Genomic DNA, 25532 nt, shown 5'->3' on the forward strand with positions numbered 1-25532 from the left:
TTTTCTATAAATTATTCATTTATTGCACTTTCAATGTCATTCTCCGTTTTTTTTTTCCGCTCTCCAGACGTTGCTGTCCCATGGAAGACCAGTGAAAGTCACTGTCCTATTATCAGCCTCCTTTTAATCACGCTATCATACAAAGCTGAACGCAGTCACAACTGATCGTACAATGAACACAAAAAATAACATAACGCAACTAGAAAACGTGCACACCAATTGTAACCACTAAACACAAAATACACGACTTGTGCCTCCTGCAACCTGCTGTCTCTGAGTATTTTCTCTTGAGAAAAACCGTAGAAGAACCCAGTCAGCTGAACACGGCAAGTAGCGAAGCTCTCCGTGACATAATCGTAGAGATCGGTGGAAACTGCTGCGCCAAGGATTCGTTTCAGACTTTGCCATTTTTAATATCTACATTCCATAGCTTAGTGGTCTGAATGACTGACTCGTAGTGAGCTCTTCGCTGGATCACATAACATCGATGTGCCTATAACAGGGCTGTCACAGAACAACTGTAATGGTGCATGTGTTCGCACCTTTGTTCCGAGCTGCCAGAAGAGACGAGACTGTTTCAGCTCGTCAGCTCCTTTCTTTTTTTGCAACGACTCACTGGCTCAAAACACTTGTCTTATTGCGGCAACACAGCTAAGACTAGAGCATGCGGCAGCAAATCTGTGCCCACGATGCGCGCGCAATGTACAACAGAAGGAACGACCACAACAATTATCACAACATTGTGGGCCTTGCTTTGGGGATTCGTCACTTCGTCAACGCAGTACCATGCGTCGCATCCCAAATGGTGCTCATCACTCTCGGGATACACGCGGCTGTCTTCTATGACATGGAATGGCGTTCCGGCGGGCTTTGTGTATGCCTCTCGGTTCCTATTTACAATAATATAGCAAAGCCAACATGTTGTTTTCGTCGCGAGCAGACATTGCGAGGGCTGCTAATACGTGTTTTTGCGTCTTTAAGTAGCGCTCGAACCAAGAAGCTACCGATTAATTTTTTTGATACACAAGCACCGTGAGTCATTCCAGCCGTGTACAGTTGCCACTGTGGTCAGACGATTTTTCTTGCATAGAACTTAAAGCTTCGTGCAACATCTCGAAGTACTATAGCGATGTACGTCTTTTTGTGGCAAAGGCTTTTCGAAATACTGACTGCTCGGTTGATATATTCGAGTCCTGAAAAACTCGAATTTATAGCATCAGCACTCTAACGCAAAGCATTAACCCAGGTTTAAAAGTTTGATGGAAACACTTGGCTTTTTTTTTTCAAGTTAGCTACGCGGCTCACAACATCCTCACCAAAGGTTCAGGAAATCACAGTACAGAGTATGGAGAAAGCTTAATGCACCGTTTGCTCAGTCTTCACCTTATGGAAGATAGCGGTCTATCATTCCTGACCGAAACCTGTCACGAAAGGCCAAACATTGACATGGATATTCAAAAGGCACCGTATATTCGCCCTTGAAAGCTCTCAGTCTTCATATTTGTTAATATCGTATGCAAAATAAGTATCTGTATGTACAGAGAAATAAATATCTCTACTGCCTCTACAAGTATATGTACAATGCTCTCCGTTAACGAACCACCGAGTTGTCGACCTCAGTATTTACACAATGTATGACCACTCACACCTGTCCAATCCGTCCTCCAAGACCTGAGACACTTAGATTTTTTTTTCTTTGAGCATCCACGGCCTTCCGCGAAGTGTAGCTTTATTTCGGCGGAGAAATTGTTCCACACAGCTGCTTTTCGCTTAGCCCTAAAAAAAAACATGCAGTGAGCCTGCAACGAACTTCCGTGAACGCAAATAGTTTATACGATCTGCTTACACTGAAAAGTCAAGGATAACTTAATTTAACGCACTGAGAAGCTGAAAAAATGAAGAACGATATCTGTCACCTAAATTTAACATTAACCAGTTTAATAATGTAGGCTACCTCATTTTTTAGGTTGTTGCTCAAGGGTAGTCTTACGATTTCCTCATAGATACGGTAAGATCTCCTTGGGGAGGGGGTAAATCCTTCGTGCTGAGACCTTGGACACATAGTTTAACTGGACTGGTCACTAGACATATAGTCGCGCCTAGGAGCAGTCATCTACTGGGTCATATTTATGACTTGTAGGCTTTCCATGTCGAGAGGCTCCCAGAGCAAAGAGCCGAGGACGAAATGGCAGCTCAGGCCAGAAAGCTCTTGGTTGCATTCGCATGTTTTCATAGCCGCACAGGGCCAGAAATAACGCAGCACTCCGACCGATCATTTACGGTGATAATCTACGGTGATTTACGGCAGAGCGCCACTGTGGCCATCGTCCAAACGAAAAATGAATTATAACTCTAACAAGATCCTGACATTATGTCTAGAATAATAATTCTCACAGTAATGTGCCGTCTTGTAACCCCTGTGTAATCTTGACTAAGTGCATTGCTAAGTGGTGACACCGAGGTCCTAGGCACGAACACGGCAACATGCATTATTGAAGGACCAGCACGACCACCATTTCGTGACGTCAGCATTCGCCTCCTCTGCCGGCGAACACAAATTGTGCGCTGGCACGCTACGCTGTTTATCCCAGCAGGGCCCTGCAGCAAGTGTCCGGCATTCTTGACGGGGAGGTCAGTGGCCTAGCAGGGCCACGCATCTTACGGACACTCAGAAAAGAAGGACATGGATGGCGCGCGTTAGGTACGAAGGGTGGCGTTCCAAGAGCCAGCGACCGCGATATCACAATGGTGGCCAATGGCACATCCGGAAATCAGCACAGTTCGTAAGGTCCCACAGTGTCCACCCGAAGGCGACGAAGGGCCACACGCGGCTGGGAAGTGTGCAGCGAGAGGGCGACATTGGTCAGCCATCACTTCTCGTCGCCCGACGATTCGTCGTCCGAGTCGGAGGAACCCGGAGGGGTCACGTGGATCACCATCTGCGATATGTTCTCCAACCGGCGACAAGCGTCCTCAGACAGAGGGTTCTCCTCCAGGTGAACCTCGCGCAGAGTGCTCACGGAGCGCAGCCGAGGTGCTTCCACATCTGCGAAGGAGAATGTGCACAAGGGGCTCTTCTTTGAGCATAGCCGGCACGAAGCTCGTTTAATTACGCATCTCACACATTACAAACCACTTTTTTGCGTTTGTCTTATTTTTTTCTTTTCTGTCTCGCATGATCTGCCACGTTAGCTCATCGCACGCATTCTAGCTCACACTTCCGAAAAGCAACTCGATTACCAAGAATTACAGTGCAGGTTCTAACCACTTTTCAAGATATGTCTGCACCTCGTTAGCCTACTGCAATCATAGGACCACTTCGGTAGCGCATAAAATGCATGCGCACATTCGCTAGCGACTGCGTTATCTATCGTCCCATTAACAGTTCTGACGACCACCTGATCCTCCAAAATAATCTCAATCAAACTACTATTTGGTGTGACACCTGGCTAATGACCCTAAATTCATCAAAGTGTAAAGCCGTGTCCTTCAGCTGCAAACGCTCTGACTCGTACTATTCCTATTGTATCAAAAGTGTCCCATTATCACGGGCCTCATCATTAAAATATCTAGGCGTAAATCTTTCGGCAAACCTCTCCTGGACTTCTCGCGTTACGAGCGTCCTTGTCAGGGCTTCTCTATCACTTGTTACCTCCGCCGCAACCTGCTAAACTCACCTAGACTTATCCGCAAACTGGTATTTCAAACATTCATTCGCCCACAGCTTGAGTTCGCCGCTCCAGTCTGGCCTCTCCACCAAAATTAATTAATTAACATGCTGGAATCATGCCAAAATAGAGCCGCAAGGTTGATTTTCCAGAATTACGGCTACACATTTAGTGCAATACAAATAAATGACCTTTCACTTCAGCTGCTGAGTAATCGACGGAACATAGCCCTTTTGTCATTATTTCATAAGTACGCCCGCCACACTAACATATCCTCCCTACGCCCAGCAACTTCATCTCACATGTCACACAGTTTACACAATCATCTTAGCTTCACGTGCATCTACGGTAAAACTGAAGCATTCAACTCGTCTGCAGTTCCACTTGCCATTCGTCTCTGGAACAGACACCCCGATAACATACGTGCGGAAACTGACCGTGAAAAACTCAGGCACTCACTCAACTCGCTTAACTCTTGTTAACCCCTACTATCATATTCACTGTTTTTTGGTTTTCTTTTTCCTATTTTTTCCTTGCACTGTAATACATTTGTTACAAACTTATCGAGTTGTTTTTTATTGTTTTGATACGCAGCTGCATGTGATAATGTGTTTCTGTAATTTTTAGGTTGTGCACCTGGCTGGTGTTTTTTTTTTCGACCTACATATTGTCACAAGATTGTCACTTTTTATGTGTGTACTTTGTTTCATGTCCCTCTTACTCAATACCCCATGTGGGGACCTTGTAAAATATTTTACAAATAAAATAAAATAAATAAAACAGTGCAGAAGTGGTGTAAGCCTCTCTACAGCTGGCATTTAGATTTCAGATTCCCCCTTGCGTTTCACTAGAGTTGACTCGATATATAAGAGCCACCGATGACAATTTCATAATGACATACGGGCTTTTCACTACTCGACCATTGTTCGAGCTAATTATTCGTACTGAAAACGCCGCGTTATTTACTCAGGAAAAAACCGGGCACTTTAGGGCGTTTTATGGAGCGACCTAATTTTCAATCGACTTCATATGCTTGCTTCATATGCGTTGCTCTGTTCCCGCCGCCTTTGCTCAGTTCTGCTCCTGCGAGTTCTCCGCTACGGCGGTCTTACTCTGATGGAAAACGTGTGTGCACTTCCATGCGTTAAAAAACAGCAGGTGGCCAAATTGTTCCCCCCCCCTTCCTACATCCTCTCTTATGTACCGTGTTTTGCTTTGAGAAGCTAAACGCCACGAAACCTGAAGCTTACAGCTTTTTAGACTTTCTCTGCCATTGTAGATGTCCTATATTTTTTTTCTTCTTGATATACAGCAAAGTCGCAGTTTCGCCCGAAAGGCAAATCATCGATTTCGATAGCAAATCAGGGGACAGCTAGCTATACGAAGAATAGCAGTTTTATCAACCGTATAATCTTTTAAACATAGGCATACTAACTAAATTAACAAGCATGGTGTCAGCGCGCACGGGCAAACATCGCAATAGGTGACCGCGGACACTCGCTGACAAAACGCAGGCCTCGGAAAGCGCGGCATGAGCAGCGACCGAAGATACCTTCATGCTATCGATCGCTTGAACGCAAACTGAGAGGCGAGAACACACCACACGCAAAGCTATGAGCCGCCGGCCCGCCTAGACTCTGCCCCCATAGCAGATCGCTTTCGAGATAAAGCTCGCGCGACCACCAGCGGCCGCACCATACGCAGTTGCTGTCGTAGTACAGCGCCCCCTTCTTCCTCGTCCTCGCGACAGAAGACGGCGCGCATTCTCCCCGCTTTCCTCCCTTGCGCGTCCAAAGTCGAGCTGCGATCGTTGGCAAACTCTCGCACGCTTTCTCTCGCACGTACAGCACACGGCGCGCCATGACTGAGTTATCGCCCTTGGACTTCAAATGGAACGTGACGGCGACAGCAAAACTGCGCCTGGTGTGTTCATATAATCGCTAAAACAATAAAACAGTTCAATTCTTGGATTCTACGTGTCAAAAGCACGATATGATGAGGCACGCTGTATTGAAGGAGACCGGAACAGTTTTCATCAGATGGACCTTTTGCCGAGCACCAAAGTACAAGTAAGTTTTGCATTTTGACATGTTGGTAATTCATCGTTTTACATAATACACAGCGCAGCAAGGAGAAAGCGCAGGTCGAGACAGGACAAGCGCTGGAAAATGACCTGTCCTTTGTTCCTGTCTCAACGTGTCCTTTGTTCTTACAGCGCTAAGCATTCTCCATAACGTTTTTACGTTTCGCCCCCATGAAATGCGGCTGCCGGGATCTGGATCAAACCTACGACCTCAATGTAGCAGCGCCATTAAGCTACCGCGTCGGGCTATGTTTAGTAAAAAAGATGCTGTATGACTGACGCAAATACGATGAGAGAATCGGTTATGCATGCAATGCATAGAAAGCGTGGTTCTGGCAATTTCGTTTTCAGCCGTATGTAAAACCATCGCGTAACCGACACACTCTGCTGTGCTAGGCGGTTTATATTTAAACATTGAAATAGCACTAGCAAAGACAATACAAGAATGGACCTGCGTACTTCGCCCTCGTATTCTTTTTACTTCGCTGAATTATGCACCGACCAGTGAAACTTCATCCGCATACACACTGATGCCGAGAATTATTCGGAGACAACTTCAAGGGAACTGACCTGAGATGTAGTTCTTGCGGGCGTCAAGGTATGTGAGCCTCGGAAGGCGGAAGATGACCCACGGCATAGACATATAGTCGTTGTACGATATGTCCAGCCGCCGGAGCTCCGGCAGTTCCTTCAGCTCCTCGGGCAGGCTGCTCAGTCGGTTGTGAGACAAATTCAGCTCTGCGCACACGTGGCAGAGCTTAGCTTCAAGGGCAGGTGCACATACCAATCTCTGATGGTTATTCGGCATTGCCCACACACGACCACACAGCACATGCAACAACTGTTTCTACTGATGTTCATGATAACGTCTTGGTCCTGATTACAGCCATGTGTCCTGTTGCCTGCTTCACGTCCTGCTTGTAAATTTGGGCTTATCATCATCATCAACATTAGCCTATTTATGTCTACTGTAGGACAAAGGCATCTCCCTTCGATCTTCAATTACCCCTGTCTTGCGCCAACCGATTCCAACTAGCACCCGCAAATTTCCTAATTGCTTCGCACCACCTTGTCTTCTGCTGTCCTATACTGCGCTTCCCTTCTCTTGGTACCCATTCTGTCACCCTAATTGTCCAACGGTTATCTAATCTGCGCATTACATGACCTGCCCAGCGCCATTTTTTCTCTTAATGTCTATTAGAATATCGTCTATACCCGTTTGCTCTCGGATCCAAACCGCTCTCTTTCTGTCTCTTAAAGTTATGCTGATCATTCTTCGTTCCATCGCTCCTTGCACGGTCCTTAACCTGTTCTCAAGCTTCTTTGTCAGTCTCCAAGTCTCTGCGCCATATGTCAGCACCGGTAAAATGCACTGATTGTATACTTTGCTTTTCAATGATAACGGTAAGCTCCCAGTCAGGAGCTCACGATGCCTGCCGTATGCGAACCAACCCATTTTTATTCTCCTGTGAATTTCCATCTCATGGTTAGGGTTCCCTGTGATTAGTTGACCTAGGTAAACGTACTCCTTCGCAGACTCTAGAGGCTGATTTGCGATCTTGAAATATTGTTCCCTTGCCCGGCTATTTGTCATTATCGCAGGACACACTTTCTGCCTATGCTTGTTATACAAGAGAAAAACTTTCACCAAACAAATATTGAAGATTGTGTACCCCTCAAGGGCCTTCGATGACTGCTTTCAATTGTTATTCCAGTTCTTATTCGTATGGTTAAGCCGTGAATAATTCTAAAACAGGGTGAAAATACGAAAAGTTGTAGCAGAATTACCATCGAGTGACAACATAAATCCGGTGAAGTATAAACTTCACTTTATACTAGTGGCTGAAGGTCTATTGGTAGTCTCATACTGCACACATTCTATAGCTAGCAAAGGAGATCGCCTATGCTCACGCACCTGTGATGTGAGTGAACTTGAGCGGCAGCTTGGGCGGAATCTTGCGGAGCACGTTGCTGGAGAGGTCGCAAGCCAGAACGCGAGTGTTCCTCATCAGATGAAAGATGGCGTCCGGGAACGACATCAGCTGGCATTCGGAAAGGTCTGCGAGGAGGGTGTGTCAAAGTCAAAGGGTTGTTACCTGCGCCTGGCAGTGCGCACTTTTACAGCGGCAGTAATTGCAAAGCGCGCACGACAAGTAGTGTGTGCGCCCTGAGTTGAGTTGATAATAACTCCATGCTTCCGCACTTACAACGTTTTGGGCGATTTTGCTTTTCTTATACCTGTATTATTTCAGCACTGAATATACTGCAGGCTTTACGCTGAAACTCAACTTTTGTAAAATATTAATAATAGAGCACCAATTCAGTTAACGACAGTGAAAAAAGCATCAGCAATCTTTTTGCCTCATTCGACACAAACGCTGGGCTTTATGAAATGGCGGCAAACGTAATGCGTCCCGACTTCTATCCTGTACGCCTTCTGTTTCAGTGGACAGTATATATTTGTGTACTTTCTGCAAGCTTTCACCAGCTATGTCTGGTGCTATATGATCGAAGGTAGGGATACAAAGGTAGTAAAAAATGCACGGCTGGTGGATGCACTCTTTCCTACAAGGTGCGTCAGCAGCTATGCAGATTTGCAATATTGAATGGCTTGTAGTTACAATGATTTCTTTTCACATTGTTCAAAACTCTCGCAAGATTTCTTAGAAAGTAGCTGAGTAGTAAATGTGTTATCGTAATGATTAAAAGATGCCGAACACATGAATAGAGCATACTTTTCCCATCAGCGAGCTAAAAATATCTCTCAATATGGCTTTTGACGTGCAATGTATGCTCTTTAGGCACTATGCAACTGTGCATTCAGACGCACAACATTCGTTCTTGGACAGAAAAGAAGAAAGCATTGGATGACAATTGTATGCCATCCGCAAGTTCAATACTATGCAACAAAGAAGAATTGATATTTTAAATGGACCTCTTTAATGTATTCATTTATTTATTCAAAAGAACCTTAAAGGCCCTATGGCTGGGCATAAAGTAAGGGGGCGTTTTAAACAGTAAAGATATAAAAAGTACAAATTTCCAACAAGAACAGTGCTATAAAGAGATTGCCGTGTTATACAATATTCAAGGCACAGGGAATACAAAGCAATATGTGAAGGCACACGAACGCTTGTTACCGTCACCAGAGCAAATGGAATACTGTTTATGAAATTAATATACAAAATTGCAAAAATGCGCGATCAAATGCACTAGACTGGGCATTCGGGAACGGCATTAAAGGGGCAAAACGTCAGTGACTGACAGCGCAACGTGTCGGGGCTAGATATGGAGGCTATGTTATCAGGGAGGTCATTCCAGAGACGAATTGCACGAGGTAATGCAAATAAACTAAATGCATTGATTTTACCATATATGCGCATGAAACTGAACTGATTATGTAATATGCGTGAAAAAGAGTGGGGTATTTGTAGTCGTAACCGGGTTCGTTTATTAGTGTAAATATATTTTTGGAATAAGCTCAGAAAAGCGATGTTGTGGTGGATATCTAATGGTGGCAGTAGAAGGTCTAGTTTAACTTGTGTAATGCTTGAGTTTATACCGTAGATATGTGATATGAACCGGGCTGCTCTATTTTATATCCTTTCCGTCATATTGATAAGGTAATTTAGATGAGGGGATCAAATTGATGAGGCCAATTCCAACTGTGGCAAAATGAATGTTTGGAAAGCGAGTTTTTGCATGTTTGTCGGGGCATTTCGAAAGTAATAATAATAATATTTGGGGTTTTACGTGCCAAAACCACTTTCTGATTATGAGGCACGCCGTAGTGGGGGACTCCGGAAATTCTGACCACCTGGAGTTCTTTAACGTGCACCTAAATCTAAGCACACAGGTGTTTTCGCATTTCGCCCCCATCGAAATGCGGCCGCCGTGGCCGGGATTCGATCCCGCGACCTCGTGCTCAGCGGGGCATTTCGAAAGTTGCGTCCTAGATAGCCAAGAGAACGTATTGCTTTCGCGCATGTAGAAGCAATGTGTGGGACCCATGAAAGATTATCTGTAAGAAGAACACCAAGGTACTTGTATGATGAAGTGTAGGAAAGCATAGTGTTATTAAGGTGATACGAAAATTTAGAATTTACACATTTTTGGCTGAAGCACATCACCTCGCACTTTGTAAAGTTTAGTGTCATAAACCATTTGTTACACCAGTTAGTGATAAGGTTGAGATGAGCTTGAAGTGCCAAGTGATCATCAGTCGATCGTGTGAATAGGACGACAGATTATACAGTCATCGGCAAAAAGGCGCATGTAGGAAGTAATCTGGGTGGGTAAGTCGTTAATGTAGATTAAGAAAAGTAAGGGGCCGAAGACGCTGCCTTGTGGCACACCAGAGCTAACGGAAGAAGGCGGAGAAGAGAAATTGTTAACAACAGTAAACTGTTCTCGAAAAGAAACAAAATTACGAATCCAGCATAATGTTGAAGTGTCAAGTCGTAGGGAAGATAATTTAGAAATTAAGCGGCAGTGGGGCACGCGGTCAAAAGCTTTAGAAAAGTTAAGAAAGCTGCAGTCAGTTGGAAGATTGCAGTCCATGTTAAAGTGCAAGTCAGTCACTGGTTCAAATAATTGTGTGTCACAAGAAAATCCCTTCCAAAAACCACGCTGATTAGAAAAAATTAAATTGTGAGCTTCTAGAAGGCTGCACACGTGTGAAGTGATTATGTGCTCAAGCATTTTGCAACATATGCAGGATAAAGACATGGGCCAATTGTTGTCAGGTGAGTGAACATCTCCAGATTTGAGAATTGGTATCATTTTTCCTATTAACCAATCGGTGGGTAACTTACCAGATGCTAGAGCTCGTTGCAAAATATGGCATAAGATCTTGCTGGAAATAGGGACGGTGTTCTTTAACATCTTGGAGTTAATGTTGTCAATACCGGCTGAAGTGAATATTTTGAGGTTACTAATGAGTAATTTAGCTTCTTCAACAGTGATAACAATTGGTTCTATGTATGCGGCGTCAAGTTCGGGATATGTTGGAACATTGGAAAAGTCCTCCTAAATGAAAACAGATAAAGAAAACGTGTTGTATACGGTGGAGCAATCGGCGCTAGAAATAGGTATGTTTTCTGTTCCGTGTAAAGTTATGGTGTTAGTATCACTTGCCGGAGATATTTTTTGCCAAATTTTTTGGTATTGGACGTTAGCAGCGATAATAGGTCTTGAGAATAGTACTTGTCTTTTGCGGAAGATATCGCTGAGCAGTAATTCTTTAAACAGTATTTGTATATCTACCAAGCCTCAGCAGTGCGCACGCGTTTAGCCTTGTTATACGAACGCTTCTTTCTATTCCTTAGTTTGCGAAGAGACTTGTTGAACCAAGGGCTGGACTTGTCGTTAGTTATGGAGACTATCGGGACGTACCGGCATATTAATGCAGTTAATTTTTCCCGGTAGAGTACCCAGTTGTCGTCTACGGATCGACAATTATATGAAGGTAGTAGCACTTGGCAAAAAATTCTAGTTGGGAGTTAATCTCCTCGTAATTTGCTTTGTTATAATCGCGAATTTGTTGTGTTTTTATGCCAGGCATGGGATTCTGGATGATAACAGCCAGATGGATGAGGTTATGATCACTAAAGCCGCTCATATTTGAAAGGGAAGATATTGGGTCAGGAGCGTTTGTGAAAACCAAGTCCAAGGTACTGAAAGCGCGTGTAGGGGCCTTCACTATTTGGAAGAGGTTAAAATCTAACGTTAGATTCATTAGTTCCAGAGATTAATTAAATGAAGATGGCATATGTTCCCAGTCGATAAGCGGAAAATTTAAATCACCAAGAAGGTAAACGTGGTTGGATGGACGAAGCTGGAGCGCTTTAGTAACACTGTCCCGCAAGTCATTGAAAAAGGAATGGTTACAATCTGGGGCCAGGTAACAGGCCCCAATGAGTACAGCGCTGGAGGACACATGAAGAGCAGCCCACATAATCTCTATAGAAGACCCGGAATCGATAAAATAGGAATGAAGGTTTTTTTTTAATGGCGGTAAGTACATCCCCACCGCGCTTATTGATGCGGTGGTTTCTATAAATTTTGCAAAGATTTTGCAATGAACATCCTGGCAGAAGTTCATTGTCGTCGATACCTGGATTCGACCATATCTCCGTTAGTACTACTCTGTCTGAGTCACTACCATCTAGAAAAGCACAAAGTGTATCGCGTTTAGGTAGAAAACTTCAGACGTTAGTTTAGGCCACTGAGAGCGAGAGAGCGGCTTGCGGCAAGAAATGCGGCTGGTTATTTTGGGAGCTTGGGCTTGTATCTAGCTATCTGGTAGATCGCATTACTGAGTCGCTAGCGGTGTCGTAGACATATACTTGTTTGTCTACGTAGAGCTTGTCGAGCACCAACTTAAAAGGCTTTTCAAGTGGCCTGGCAAAAGGTACCAGCTTTCTTCTAGCCACGCGCGTTGATGGCGCGAAGTCTTCGCCAACTGAAAATGTTGTCCCCTTAAGTTTACGTGCTGCGGACAGGATACACTGCTTGTCCTTGAATGAAGACAATTTTGCGAACATGGGCCGTTTTTTTTTTAGTAGAATATTTTCCCAGGCGATGAATCCGTTCGTAGTGCATACTGGTTGTGGGAAGTTCGAGTTTTTCTTCGCAAAATTTGATAATCTTTTCCTCAGACGTGGCCGAATCTTCTTTTTGGTCATCCTCTATCCCCAAAAATAATAAGTTTGATCGTCTTAATCTGTTTTCTGTATCGTCACATCTGCATGTTATTCGCCGTAGCTGGCTTGAAATATCTTACAGCGTATTCTGAGTGGGAACAACTTCAGTGGGAGCAGTTACAGTTGCACTAGCTTCAAGTGCAGTAACTCTCTTTAAAAGTTTTTTGATTTCATCGTTAGTAGCGGCTTGTTCGTCCTTGATACCCTTCAGTTCAAGCAAGGCTGACTTCAGGCCAGATTCCAGTTTTTAATTGCCTCCAGGGCGGATTCGAAAGCATCGGACTCTGTTTTGCTCATTGGGCCACGGTTCGACTCAACATCTCCTGATAACATGTTATACTAACAAGAAGAATATAGGCGGCAGCGGGTAACGTACTGCAGCCTTACATCCGATTTGAACAGAGAAATCGTCATAGCCTCTTGTTACTTTTCTTGAGAGCTTTTCTTTCGCTTTTTATTTGTGTGGTTTTCTTCTTTTAATGGTTATTTTGGCCAATCTCTCTCTTTGTTTTCATCAACTTTCGACAAATCACGTATTATCACTTGTTTCTTTTATTTTCCTTCAGACAGTTTACTTTTACTGAACATCTGATTGAATAAAGAGTTTCTAACGTTTATTTGTTTTAACTCGTTCCTTTCACAGTTCAAAGCATCTGTCTACTTACTTCCTACTTTCTGGGAAAACTAAGCTCCCCGGACTGAAAACTCCTCGTGCGCATGATACTGTTTTACAGTGCCCTTTTTTTTTAACACCTCTGCTTCTCGGAAGAGCCTGTAAGACCACTTGCCCACCCCTCTCACCATCATCTTCCTCCGACCCGCTCCTCTTGCTAATATGTGAACAAAGCAGCGGTTCATAAATCGATGGCTATCAACATTGGCTGAAGGGCTATTTTAAGCTGGAGCCAAGGGTATTTCTTCAGCAACTGCTTCACCGCTTTCACTATCACTCACTCTCATCCGCCCCCAATGGAGGAGAAGAACAAGCGTGGGCGCCTGCGCGCCCAGGGTAGTACGAGGGAGCGTTTAAAAAAAAACAGAGCGTGGCAAGGAGTATTTAGTTGTGATGGCGCAATGCCACGTTAGTTGGTTGGCCATTGTTGTGGTAGCGGACACTCACCTGTAGAACACATATAAAAACACTGAGTCAAGCGATAGCGATGGAACGAGGGAAGGGACAGGGGCGTTCTGCCACCGGTTCTCATAGGAAGCACGCGTGACGAAAAAATGAAAAAGATCTTCATGTGTGCGCAGGCGTTGTGAATCCGATGTCAAGTCCCCTTTCCTAAACGTTTGTTCCAGGTTAAAGCATCCATTTTTCATTAACTATTGCGCTGATAGACTCTGGATGAATACTCGGGAAACAAAAAAATTTAGCGTCCTAAGCCTTCCTAGACTAGTCAGCCATATTGGCGATAAACCTCTTCTTAAGATTAGCAGCGGCCACCGTTTCCAATATAGTCTAAAAAAATATCCTTCAATGCAGCGAAATTTCTGTCAAAGACGTTCTCGCGTCCCTTATATAAACCTTTTGTTTTTTCCATGGACGCCGCCATAGATGGATGCATGAATGTTATGAGCGTCCCCTTTGGAACGGGGCGGTGGGTGGCGCCACCAAGCTCTTGTTATTTTATTGCATAATGTCCTATCTATGTTGAAAAAGAAAAAAAAAGAAAAAGAAAGAAGACTCACGATGACTTCCCATAATCAGAGTTTCTGAACCTCTATTGTGTTTTCGTACGCCTATGCCATATTGTATAGGCAGTGACGCCACCTATGGGTGGTCGGCATGTTTGCTTGGGTGAGCGCTCCGTGCTTTATGCCAGGCATACGCCAGGCGGCAGTTTCAGGTGCTCGCTTTCGCAACCTTGCTGCCTATTTAGCATGACGCAGCTTCTTACGAAACGGTTATGCGAGACGCACAGAAGTGGTTTAGGTCGGCATGGTTATAGTTTCCGTTGGTTTCGAGGTAGACGAGGCACCCAGCACGATGTGTGCGCGCCCTTCTGGGCCTACTACAAGTCTCGGACATCAGCCGTGCATTTTTGAAAATTCGTTTCAGGAATATGACCATACTGCAGCAATCTATCTGTAATTCTAAGCTGTGATTTAGCAGGAAAGACTAGACATGGCATAGTGATTTCAAGTATTGAAATGCGCGCGAATGAAGCCGGTGGCTGACGCAAATGTTTTATACCGATTAGCGCTTATAATCTGTTTCAGGGTTGCATTGTGTTGGCCGTACACAAGCACTTATATGTTTAATTTCTCATGGCAAGCGAACAGATAATAGTAAGATTTTTCGATTCATGTTGTCAATTCGCAGACGCCGATTCTCTTTGTCGAGTGAACACCGATACAGTTAAAATAGTTCACAGCACATACACGCACCGCGCTGATGATGTACTTAGCATGTTTGCGCAGCAAGGTCTCCATACTGTAGTTAGCGATGCACCGAAAGGCAACTGAGCGGTTCTTCAACGACCGTATATGAACTGACATCACGTAAATTCCACAGAGAACGAGCTACAACGCTTCCAAATTGATCCGCAGCACACGATGGCAACACATTGAATCAGCGCCGAGACGGCTTGTCAGGAGGAAAGGCTGGCAGCGCGCCCTTTCCTCCTCACCCGATGCGAAGGTCTACAGACCCTCGTCGCGGAGCAGTTTTCTTGAGAGGAACGAGATGGCACTTCGGGAGGCGCACCGAGCGTTGCCTCAGCGAAAGCGCACGAACACAAAACCATTACCACTGCTGCCGTGCTACTGTGCGATAAGCTATCCGAAATGCGATTGGGTGTTCGTTAACGCACTGTGCTCCATTAATGCTGCAAAATATGAGCGGTACAGCGAACATATGTGCAATAGTTGGCTGCACACACAGTGACTGGCATACTAAGGAATTGAATGAATCCGTATGGTTAAGTTCACGTACCGCGGCTACATAGAGATTGCTTGCGTTACCGGCCCTTCGTAATGCACAGAATAAAAGCGACATGACTGACCCGCTGTATCGCTAACCTCCAAGGAAACCTCCGGAACGTCACGAGGAGCGAGCACTGCTCGTTACACAAGGGGAGTGGCGCAATTTCCTGGGAAATGAGTTTCTCGCATGTTATCTACACGCAAACGTATGCCCACTTTATCGCAAACGTTTCAAGAATAAGTGACTGGGCGCATTCCGTGGAAAGCATGGCTTATGGCGACTATACATTCACAGCACACGAATGTTCGAAACTCAACTTTTCATGACGGTCCACACAGTAAGCGAGTGACTAGTGATAATAGGCCTTTGCAATTAGCTATTGTAATTTACAAAACGTCTATGTTGCAAACCTTGTGCGCAGCAAGAATAAATCTATCGCAACTGAACACGCATGCGGCCAATTAGCCACAATATCAACAATGAAATACTGACCGCCAGGAGGAAGTTACTGAGTCAGAAACATGACAAGACGTTGCTTCAATGTAATTTGAAAATAAAGAACACAGAACAATGTACGCTAATCCTAATTTAATTCGAAAGCGGAAATTTTGGACAGCTTAAAATACATTTCTAGTTCCACTTTGGTACAAACACCGTATACACTGCTCGCACTGTTAGGACAAGACGTAATGAGCTCCGAAAAGGCTTACAGGTCCTCTGAAGCTGTGGCAAAAGTTTCGTGTCGTCACAGCCTACGGGTTTCACCGAAACAGAGGTTTCCTTAGCCGCACCGGCGTCATGCCCATCTATTGTAAACATAGAGGCAGCTCAGGCAAGGTATGGACGCGTCGCCACGTGATCAAAGATGGAAGGCCCCCTGGAATCGCCATGTAAATGGTTTATACATTCTGAGACTCCTTCTGCAGCCGGTTGGCCTTCCCCGGCACAACCACTGCCACATTTACGGAGCGACATCGGATTCATGGCATCGTCTGGTTAAATTTGTCCCGGTGGCATTCAATAAAGACTTAACCTTCTAATATACCAATTTTATATATCACTAAAACTCATAACGGCGAGTTTTCGTGATTTCATCCAATCCACCCATTCACAGTCTACGGTGTGCACCGAAGCAGACCCTTTCCAGGCCGCACCGGCTTATACTCAAGCTCGGGGGGGGGGGGGGGGATGTTTACAGTGGCTATAAGAGGGTCGGAATTAGCTACGATTTTAGCGAAGTACTTGACCCGCCGCGGTGGCGTCGTGCCCACGGGGTCGATCCTGGCGGCCGCATTCCGGTGCGGGCGGAACCCAAATCCAACGTCCCTTGGGCGCACTATGCGGTCAAAATTAATTCGCAGCTCTCCGCCACACATCGTCCCTCACAACGCACTGCACAGTTAACTTTTTTTTCGCTTTCCTCACTTAAGTGGAAAAGTGCCCCGTGGCATGGAAATTTGTTTCCTAAGCTACTCGAAGACGTTTGTGCCACAAGTGAAGGACTGCAGTAGCCCATTACACTTTAAAAGCACGCACAGATTAACGCGCACCCAGCGCGGGCACGCCGGCAGCATTCGCGCCCTCACGCGCTGGCCTGTCTGGTGTTTCCCATCACTCCGTGGTCCAGCAACAGGACGCTAATTTTAGAACGGGACTTTCGAAAGCGCCCTCTTCGCGACAGACGGACCTCTTTATGTTGGACTTTTCTTTCCTCAACATTATTGCACCATTTTTAACCACAATATGGGCGCATCCGTTCGTGTGTTCGCCTCGTTATTTGCGAGCGCTTCACGTTTTGTTTAGGCGCTGTCGTTTCGCAGCCAGCGAAGGGCATCAATCTGCTGGAGAAACGAGTTGACAAAGACTTGGAAACACGTGTATTGCTTGAGCCAAGCTCAATGCCAAGCACAGCAACTGCCGAGGTTGCGGCGCAGTCCGGGTCTCGTGGTCGCGACGCGGGACAGAAAAAACAAAAGAAAAAAAGCTGTGTTCTTGAACCCGTGCCCAAGACGCAAGCGGCGCGGTGCCGCCTGACACGAGAGCGCAAAAGCCGGCCCGTTCCTGGCACGGGACACATCGCGTTTCCGGTTCAGTCCCGACGCTTTGGGGCTTTTTTTTTTCTCTGCAAGGGGGCTCGAGCCTGCCAAGAGGATTCTGCGATGGTCGGCGCTGAAAAGGTGCAGCCCTCAAAGTCGTTTGCATGGTTGTAACTCGCCATTTACCACCCCCAGGTGCAAGCTGCTATCTGGTGCAATACGTTGCTCAACGGCATTGCACGTCATGCCAACCTCTGCGTGACACCTGCAGTGTCCTGATGAAACCAGTAATGGCTAAATGGTTGCCAAAGAAAAGGGAGCGAATTCAGGAATAAACCGGCAAAGTTACGCAGTGGCTCGAGCACAATCTTACCAGGCAAAGAGAAATTCTTCTGTAATATTCCTGTGTCGCATACAGGTGTTTCTTTTAAATGCGTAAGCATTTAAAGAAACACCGTCACTCCATCCGTCCCGTAAGACGACCGCTTTCGAGACAGCGCTTGCAGCAGCGAGCCGATTCACTTTCGTGCAGCCTTTCGCTTCAACATCAACGAAGCGGCGAGAACACAACGCTCACAGAGCTCGCAGCACCCGCCTCACTCTGCCCTTCCACAGATCGCTTTCAATGTACGGGCCCGCGCGTATATTCAACAACGCTAAGTAAGCTTCAACGCTAAGTAAGCGGTGAGTACACAGCGCGGGAAGGCATCGCAGATCGCTTTCAAGGTGCGGCCCGCGCAGTGGTGCCACACGAAGGCACCGCCCGAGTACGTTTCGTCAATGGTTCGACACGGATAGATAAGGCGCCGAAGAGTGATAACGGCTCGTAATGATCGCAACGTGATCAGCGCACCTAGCGCCGCCGTCCGCACCCGTTCGTGTCGCCACAGTGTTGTCGCTTGTACTGGCCTGATCAAGTTTCATACCACTGATAATGACACCGGGCTGGGTGGCGATGAGCAAGTGACACAATGCTTACGCATACTTAGACAACTCCCAGAGGAGTTTCTGCGTGATTTTTTTTAGAGCGCAGCTCTTTGGCGTCCGTTCCTGGGTTTCGCGTCGTCGTCGGCGTCGTCGTCGTCGTCGGCCTCGTAACCAGCTCCGCCCCCCTTTCATCCCCCCAGCGCTAGCAGCGACCGACTGATACCGCTGGATGCCGCTGACGCCGCTAGAGAGTCAAGATAACGTGACTGCATAGAACACCGTCGCCGCCATGCAGAAAGAGAAGGAAAGGGTCCCCCCCCCCCCTGTTCTTGTGTGGCGGATAGCTGGGGTTGACTCACTATCGCCGTCAGCGGCATCAGTCAGTCGCTGCTATCTCTTCCCTCCTCCCTTTATCGTGTTGTCCGCTTGCTGCGCGCGCTTCTGCCCCCATCGTTTGCCGCTGGGTGTACACGCCGCCCCCCTCCGCTTCCGCTTAGTGCTGGTTGCTCTCGACGGCGGCGATGAGCCTCCGCTTCGGCGGCGCGAACTGCAGGGTCTTCTCGGCGGCGGCGATGAGCTTCTGCTTCAGCCTCGCTTACTGCTGGTTGCTCTCGACGGCGGCGATGAGCCTCCGCTTCGGCGGCGCGAACGGCAGGGTCTTCTCGGCGGCGGCGCTTAGCCTCTGCTTCCCCCACGGCTGTGACAACCTCGCGAGGCACTTGTATAGATCTCGTCTTTGAGAATCAAGCATTGGTGTACCAAGTCGAACATATATCAGTCTATTTCTCCGACCACAAAGCTTCCTTCATGACTGTCAAGAACTGTTAGTGGAGTCTTTGTTAAAGGAATACGTGTGAAAAATAAAAAAAAAATTATGTGATAGCGCATACATGTGTTGCTCGATTTCTTTGCCTCAATCTATCCAAAAGGTGAAACAGCTTATTTGCTGCGCTCAAATTTCGCATTAGGAAGTAACGTAATCGTCGGTAATTTTTTCTTTCCTTTTCGCTACTTTAGTTTATTCTGTCTTCATGCTACAATACACGGGCTATCGCTTGTTAACCTGTGTCCTCCAGGCGCACTTATACATATTATATCCCGAAGAAAACACAACTGATGCCTATGAAGTCGTATGTTGTGTTTAGCAGCGCAAGCATTTCTATGCTATCTATGCTTACCCAACGAGAAAAACCGTCCGTCAATCCCGTAAGACGATCACTTTCAAGATCGCGTCCGCAGCAGCGAGCGAATGCGCCTTCGTGCTGCCTCTCGCCTCAACACGAGCTACACGGCGAGAACACAGAGACCACGAGGCTGTAAGCAGTCGGCGCTCTCAGACGCCATTGCAGATCGCTTTCAAGATACGGCACTCGTGGCCGCGCCAGACACAGCAGGCGCCTGAGTGCTGTCGATCACGATTCATGATGGTTCTATGCTGATGGATAAGGTGCTAAAGAGCGACAACGGCTTGTAGTGATCGGAACGTCATCAGCGCACCTGGCGCCGCCCCCTGCAGTACTTTGCTTGTGTCATCAATTCACCTTACACCGCCATGGGCAGCACTTCATCTCGCCGCGGCGCTGTCCATTGTGCTCGCCGGATCAAGGTTCATAGCATTAATTATGACACCGGGCTGCGTGGAGATGAGCAAGTGGAACAATGCGCACACATACTTAGACAACTTCCAGAGGAGTTTCTGCGTAAATTCTCTTAGCACCGATTCCTGCGTTGAGCGTCGGCGTGCCTCGGTGTCCCTCGGCGTCGTTCCTCGGCGTGACCAACTGAACCAGCACAGCAAAGGATAAAAGAGCGAACGCGGAATGCAGCGGCGGATGAAAAACAGCGAGAGCATACAGCGGGTGGAGGAAAGCAGAGGAAGCCACCTTGAAGCACAACCAGATGGCGCTCACGTACGCGCATACGCACGCATGCGCGGACGTGAGGCACATCTGGTTATGCTTCAAGGTGGCTTCCTCTGCTTTCCTCCTGCTACATGCGGACGCATGCGCGGACGTGCGGACGACATTCTATGGCTAGCTAACGAGCAAAGTGGTTTGCAAAGTCTGACTAATATATGTGGACATGAAGGCGAGAATTTAGGTTTGAAATTTAGCGCTCGAAAATCAGGTGTTATGATATTTAATTAAAACAGTGAACAGACAGTGGCCATACAGGACCAGGAAATACCTCGGGTAAAAGAATATAAACACCTCGGTATAGAGATAAACGAAGAAAATATATGCTTGTAAACAGGAAAAAACAATAACAGTAAAGGGGAAGAGAAATGCAGCCATAATGAAACACAGAGCGCTATGTGGATGCAATAGGTACGAGGAGCTCCGGGATATGTGGCAATGTGTAATGGTTCCAGGACCTATTTTTCGAAATGCAGTTTTTCGCTTGAAATCAGGGGTACAATCAGGACCTGATGGCAACCGAAGGTAAATGGAACACCTCGCATTGGGCGCTCTCTGGAAGACTACAAATGAAGCTGTGCAGGGTGATATGGCCTGGACAAGTTTTGAAGTGAAGGAAGCTCACAGTAAAATTGATTATGTAGAACGACTGAGGAATATGGAAGAAAGTAAATGGGCTGGGAGTGTTGAGGTATCTGTACGGGAAAAACATCGATTCACAGTGAACTAGGAAGCTTACCAGGAAGTATACGACCTGTATGGTGTGCAACACGGCAACAAACAACGTCAAACATAAAATCAGAGAGGAGGATTTAACTGCATGGGAAGCGGCAGTGGAAAAGAAACCTGCCATGAGTAACTACTTAAGACGAAAAAACGAAATCAGGAAAGAAACAATTTATGATAACTCAAAGGGAAGCTCATAACTTTTCGAAGCGAAATCAGGATGCTTTAGAACACGCACCTATGAAGCGCGATATAAGGAGAAAGAAGAAGCATGTGCTTAGCTGCGGTAAAGCTAGGGAAACGATGGAGCATGTTTTATTAGAATGTGAAGCTATCTGCCCAGCGGTCGATTTAGGCACCACTGGCCACGTTGAAGCCCTTGGGTTAAGCGAGAACAGGGGGAAGTAACATGTCCGCAATAGAGATTAGTAAGAGGTGATTGTAATTCTAAGATTGGTGGAAGAAAAGTAGGGAAACGACAAAAAACGGAGACGTACAAAAACAAAGTTCACAATAGGGGGTTAGAAAATTTGGTTATGGAATAATTCATCGTGTTTTTTTTTCTTCTTTTTTTATTTTTAACCTAGGTAGGACATTAGGCAGTATAATAGAAAAAGTTTGGTGGCGCAACCCACCACTACGTTCCAAACGGGACGCTCATAACGTCCATCCATTCATCCATTCATCCGCGGCAGCAGCGGCACCAACCGTGCATGAAATTAAAGAACCAGAAATCGCGCCTTCGCGCACAGCGTTGGCCGCAAGCGCTTCCCGGATGCAGTTGCCGGGAAGCGGCAACTATGTGGCCGGTGTATATATAGCGCCGTGCGTCGCGACTCAGCCAGTTGGTGCGGGGGTCGGTGCGATGCCTCAATATATCGCGAAATGAAAACACGTGTACAGATGCACTCAAATCTTGCATTAGGCAGTGCCGTAATCGTCGGTTAATTTTCTTTCCGTGATTCTTCACGAGCCGATGCGATTTCGTCCGGCGCTCGACTTCTACATACATTTTGAACAATCGGAGCGTGAGTCACCCTAAGTGTTCACGAGTACAGGGGCGCGATCCTGCATGCGAACTCGCAACCTAGAATTCATTACTAATTATGGGGTTTTACGTGCCAGAACCACTTTCTGATTATGAAGCACGCCGTAGTGGAAGACTCCGGAAATTTCGACCACCTGGGGTTCTTTAACGTGCACCTAAATCTAAGTACACGGGTGTTTTCGCATTTCGCCCCCATGGAAATGCGGCCGCCGTCGCCGGGATTCGATCCCGCAACCTCGTGCTCAGCAGCCTAACACAATAGCCGCTGAGCCACCACGGCGGGTTAGAATTCATTATGGAGCGACAGGTACACTGGAGGAGGAGACGTTTGGCAGGTATTACGAACGTGCCAGGACTTTGTGTTCCTGTCATTTCAAGTCGCCACTTCAATCCGACAAGGAGTCTCTTGCTCAGCCCTTGCTGAATCAGCTTGGCGATAAAACGTTTTCTCGATGCAGTCTTCCTAGAACGAAATGATGGCAATCACCATCGGATAAAATGGAGTCGATTGCGTACTCATTTGGTGTCAGTCCCCGCATTCTTAAGGTGGCAATAAAGGCCTAGTGCTTTGTAATTTCGCTTTGCCTAAATTGGTTATAAATGAGTAGAATAAACCAAGAAAGCAATCTTGGCGCAGCCACAGGGCTGTTAATTGCATAGTTTTTTCGTTAGCAGCCTCTAAACAGCACCCAAGCAGACGACGCATGCACCGAGTTGTGCTCGCTATGACGCACGTCCCGCCGAGATGTTTCAGCGCGCTGCAGGCAAACGCAGCCGCCACTTTATGTCAGACGTCACGCCGCGTGCGTAACTTCCGGAGAGAGAGCGGAAATGGCGGCGTTTTCAGTCTTGGCAGCAGAAACGGGTACATTTTTCGCGGCGCTTCCTCTCGTTTGTCAGCGCCGAATTTCGCACGGATGCTCCTAAATGTTTACACTATCTTAAGCTAGTACACAGTAAACAAATTGTGTTGCTTTTGACTTTTAAGAAAACAAAGAGACAAACGTAGCCCAACTCACGGAATAGTTCCCACCGGGGCGCCATTTGTGTTGCGCTTACATCCTTGATCGTAGAGCGCGGCAGTCAATAAGTACGACAGACATGGCTTTATTTATTCCTTTTGAGCGTCATATTAAGAAAGTGTAGGGTTTCAACTAATATTTAAACAGCACTATCATCTTTTGTGTTTATTTCAAATAAACCTGGGCAATCCTTTTAAAATGAGGACTATACGCGCCTTCCTGGATTAAAAACAAAATGGGAACGTTTTTAGAATTGAACCAGAATGTTTTCTAGCCACAGAGCCCAGAAATCTAGCACTTGTAGTCCGTGCCACTACATTTCCACGGCCTCTTTCAATGACATGGTGCGCGTTTTCTTATATTTGCATGAGAAGTAGTGATTATATCAGAGAAAAATAACAAAATATATCGCTTATGCAAATTTAAATGTTAACTTACACTCGACAATTATCATATGCTAAAGAATCATAGCGTTGCGTTTCTTAAAGAGCCACTCAAAATTTTTTAACCGTTGGTACCAGTCTGAATTAATGGTAAAGCTGTCATCTCCAGTAACGCACACTAAAGAGCGAACAAGTGCGCCTAAAGCAGCTCTAGAAGCGCTTTTAGGAGGGCTCACGCAGACAATGGTGTTGCCACCTATCAGTGGTGTAAGCCCTCGCTAGGTCCCTTTCATAGCAGTTATGGGTTGTGCTGTTGGCCTTGTAGAAAGTGTCATAAGGGTTAGCAAGTACCAGGAAGAAATGTTCTGTAACGTAGCCTGCTTTTGATAAGCTGTAAAGTAGAAAAAAAATCTGTGGTGGCACATACACGTTTTTATTAAGGAGCACGCCGTACTAGATTGCACACGCCTGACTTGGGAATACTTGGGACCACCTGGGTTCGGTAAGCAACCTCAATACTAGCTTGTTTGCACTTCCCCCTCAGCGATATGCGGCTGGGACCAAGCCAAGCGAACAGGCTCTTTGTCTAACACTAACGGTGAAACGAAAACGGTGAAGACGAGGTCATTCAAAAAAGAAGCCCGATCTTGTCCTGATTAGCTACTAGGGGCTATTGTGGCGTTGTCACTGTCTGCTCCATAGCTTATTGGCAAAATTATTATATGCCTATATAAAGCGCAGTGATGACGCTGTTTAGTTATTTCACGCGGCTCTACATTTACGTGAGAAGATCCCTATCGTGGAGTACTCGGAACAGCAGTTGTTAAGGGCTGGCAGTTCTAAATACGAGGCGCAGGTGAATGTTATTTCCTAGGAACCCAGGATCTACAAAGGATGAAAACAGCGCAGAAACGACGGCAGACAGAATAAGAAGCAAGGCGCTGTGTATCCTCGTTCACCCCTCAGAGATAATGCTTAACGAACTGGCCCAGCGATGCGCACTTCCTTAAACCAGCATATCTAGTGAGTAGCAGAGCATAGTCTAAGGTTCGCTTGTACGAAACAGTGTCAGTCCTGTTTGTTCAAGCGACCTTTCCTTCAACAAGCGAACAAGCTCTGCAGCACGCGCTGTCTCATGCCTTGGTCAGACGCGTCTGACCCGTGGAATGCTCAGTAATGGCCTCCGCACGAATGCTGTTTCAGGGGCGCTCGTCGTAATGTAAACGTGGTAAATGCATTTACCTGAAATTCTTCAGAGCTTAAAAAGGCAATGATATACGAATGTCGCGACGTTAAACTTTACCGCGCAGGAACCGCGCATATTTTGTTGCTTCCTTGGTGGTCAGGTCGCATCGCTAAAAGATGCCCCGTCGAGGTATCATGAAAATAAACATTGCGGGGACGCGAACTATCGAGGAAAAAGACGCAGTGCTTCCCTTCTCGCAAGCCTTCTGAACAACGTGGCGTCCAAAAAGCATGCGCACGGGGATGCAGAGTGAGGCGGCAATAGTACAGGCCAAACCGTACCACATCAACTGGCGCAGCGAGACGGCCTCACTCACCCAGGTTCTGGTTCTCCGTGGCGTCAGTGCATCGATGCACAACCTTGATGACAGCCTTGCCGGCGCCACCGACGATGTCCACCTGCTGCTGGGCCGGGGGAGGCATTTTCGGAGAGTCCGTCAAGCGCACGACAGCACAGATGAGACGAGGCACACGCCTGCCTGGTGCGAGAACACAGCGATGCGAGGAGGACCAACTTCGGGCACTTTGGACGCCACTAAACGGTGGCGGGGCCTGCTCTGCTGACGGGAGCTCCGAGAGTCTTTGCTTTCTGGCTCCGCACCCCGGGCCGGCCCAAATATAAACCCGCGGCCAAAACCCCCTCGTTCTCTCTCTCCGGAAAACCAGAATCAGCTGACCTCGGACCCGTGCCAACGACGAAAAACCCGGGGCTGTGATCCTGGAAGGGCTTTGGCCACTTTTTTTCTTCTTTTCGTTTGTTTCCTTCTACTTCCATCTTTGTAATATTCTTGGCGCAATGCTTCATTTTTTTCCTCGTTCTCTTGCTTAAGGTCGGCAGCCTTGAA

The 25532-nt window shown here is 46.6% G+C and overlaps 1 protein-coding gene across 1 annotated transcript; it reads right to left on the reverse strand.

Moving 5' to 3' along the window:
* Window positions 1–25291, reverse strand: LOC142566704 (leucine-rich repeat-containing protein 20-like). Its single transcript, XM_075677543.1, has 4 exons — window positions 25005–25291; window positions 7667–7810; window positions 6322–6489; window positions 1–3046 (listed from the first exon to the last, which is right to left on the reverse strand). The coding sequence occupies exons 1-4, from the start codon at window positions 25108–25110 to the stop codon at window positions 2871–2873; spliced, it is 594 nt and encodes a 197-aa protein (XP_075533658.1). The 5' UTR covers window positions 25111–25291; the 3' UTR covers window positions 1–2870.
* Window positions 25292–25532: the final 241 nt, after the last annotated feature.

Source organism: Dermacentor variabilis, unplaced genomic scaffold (genome assembly GCF_050947875.1).
Source record: "Dermacentor variabilis isolate Ectoservices unplaced genomic scaffold, ASM5094787v1 scaffold_13, whole genome shotgun sequence".
Lineage (NCBI taxonomy): Eukaryota > Metazoa > Arthropoda > Arachnida > Ixodida > Ixodidae > Dermacentor > Dermacentor variabilis.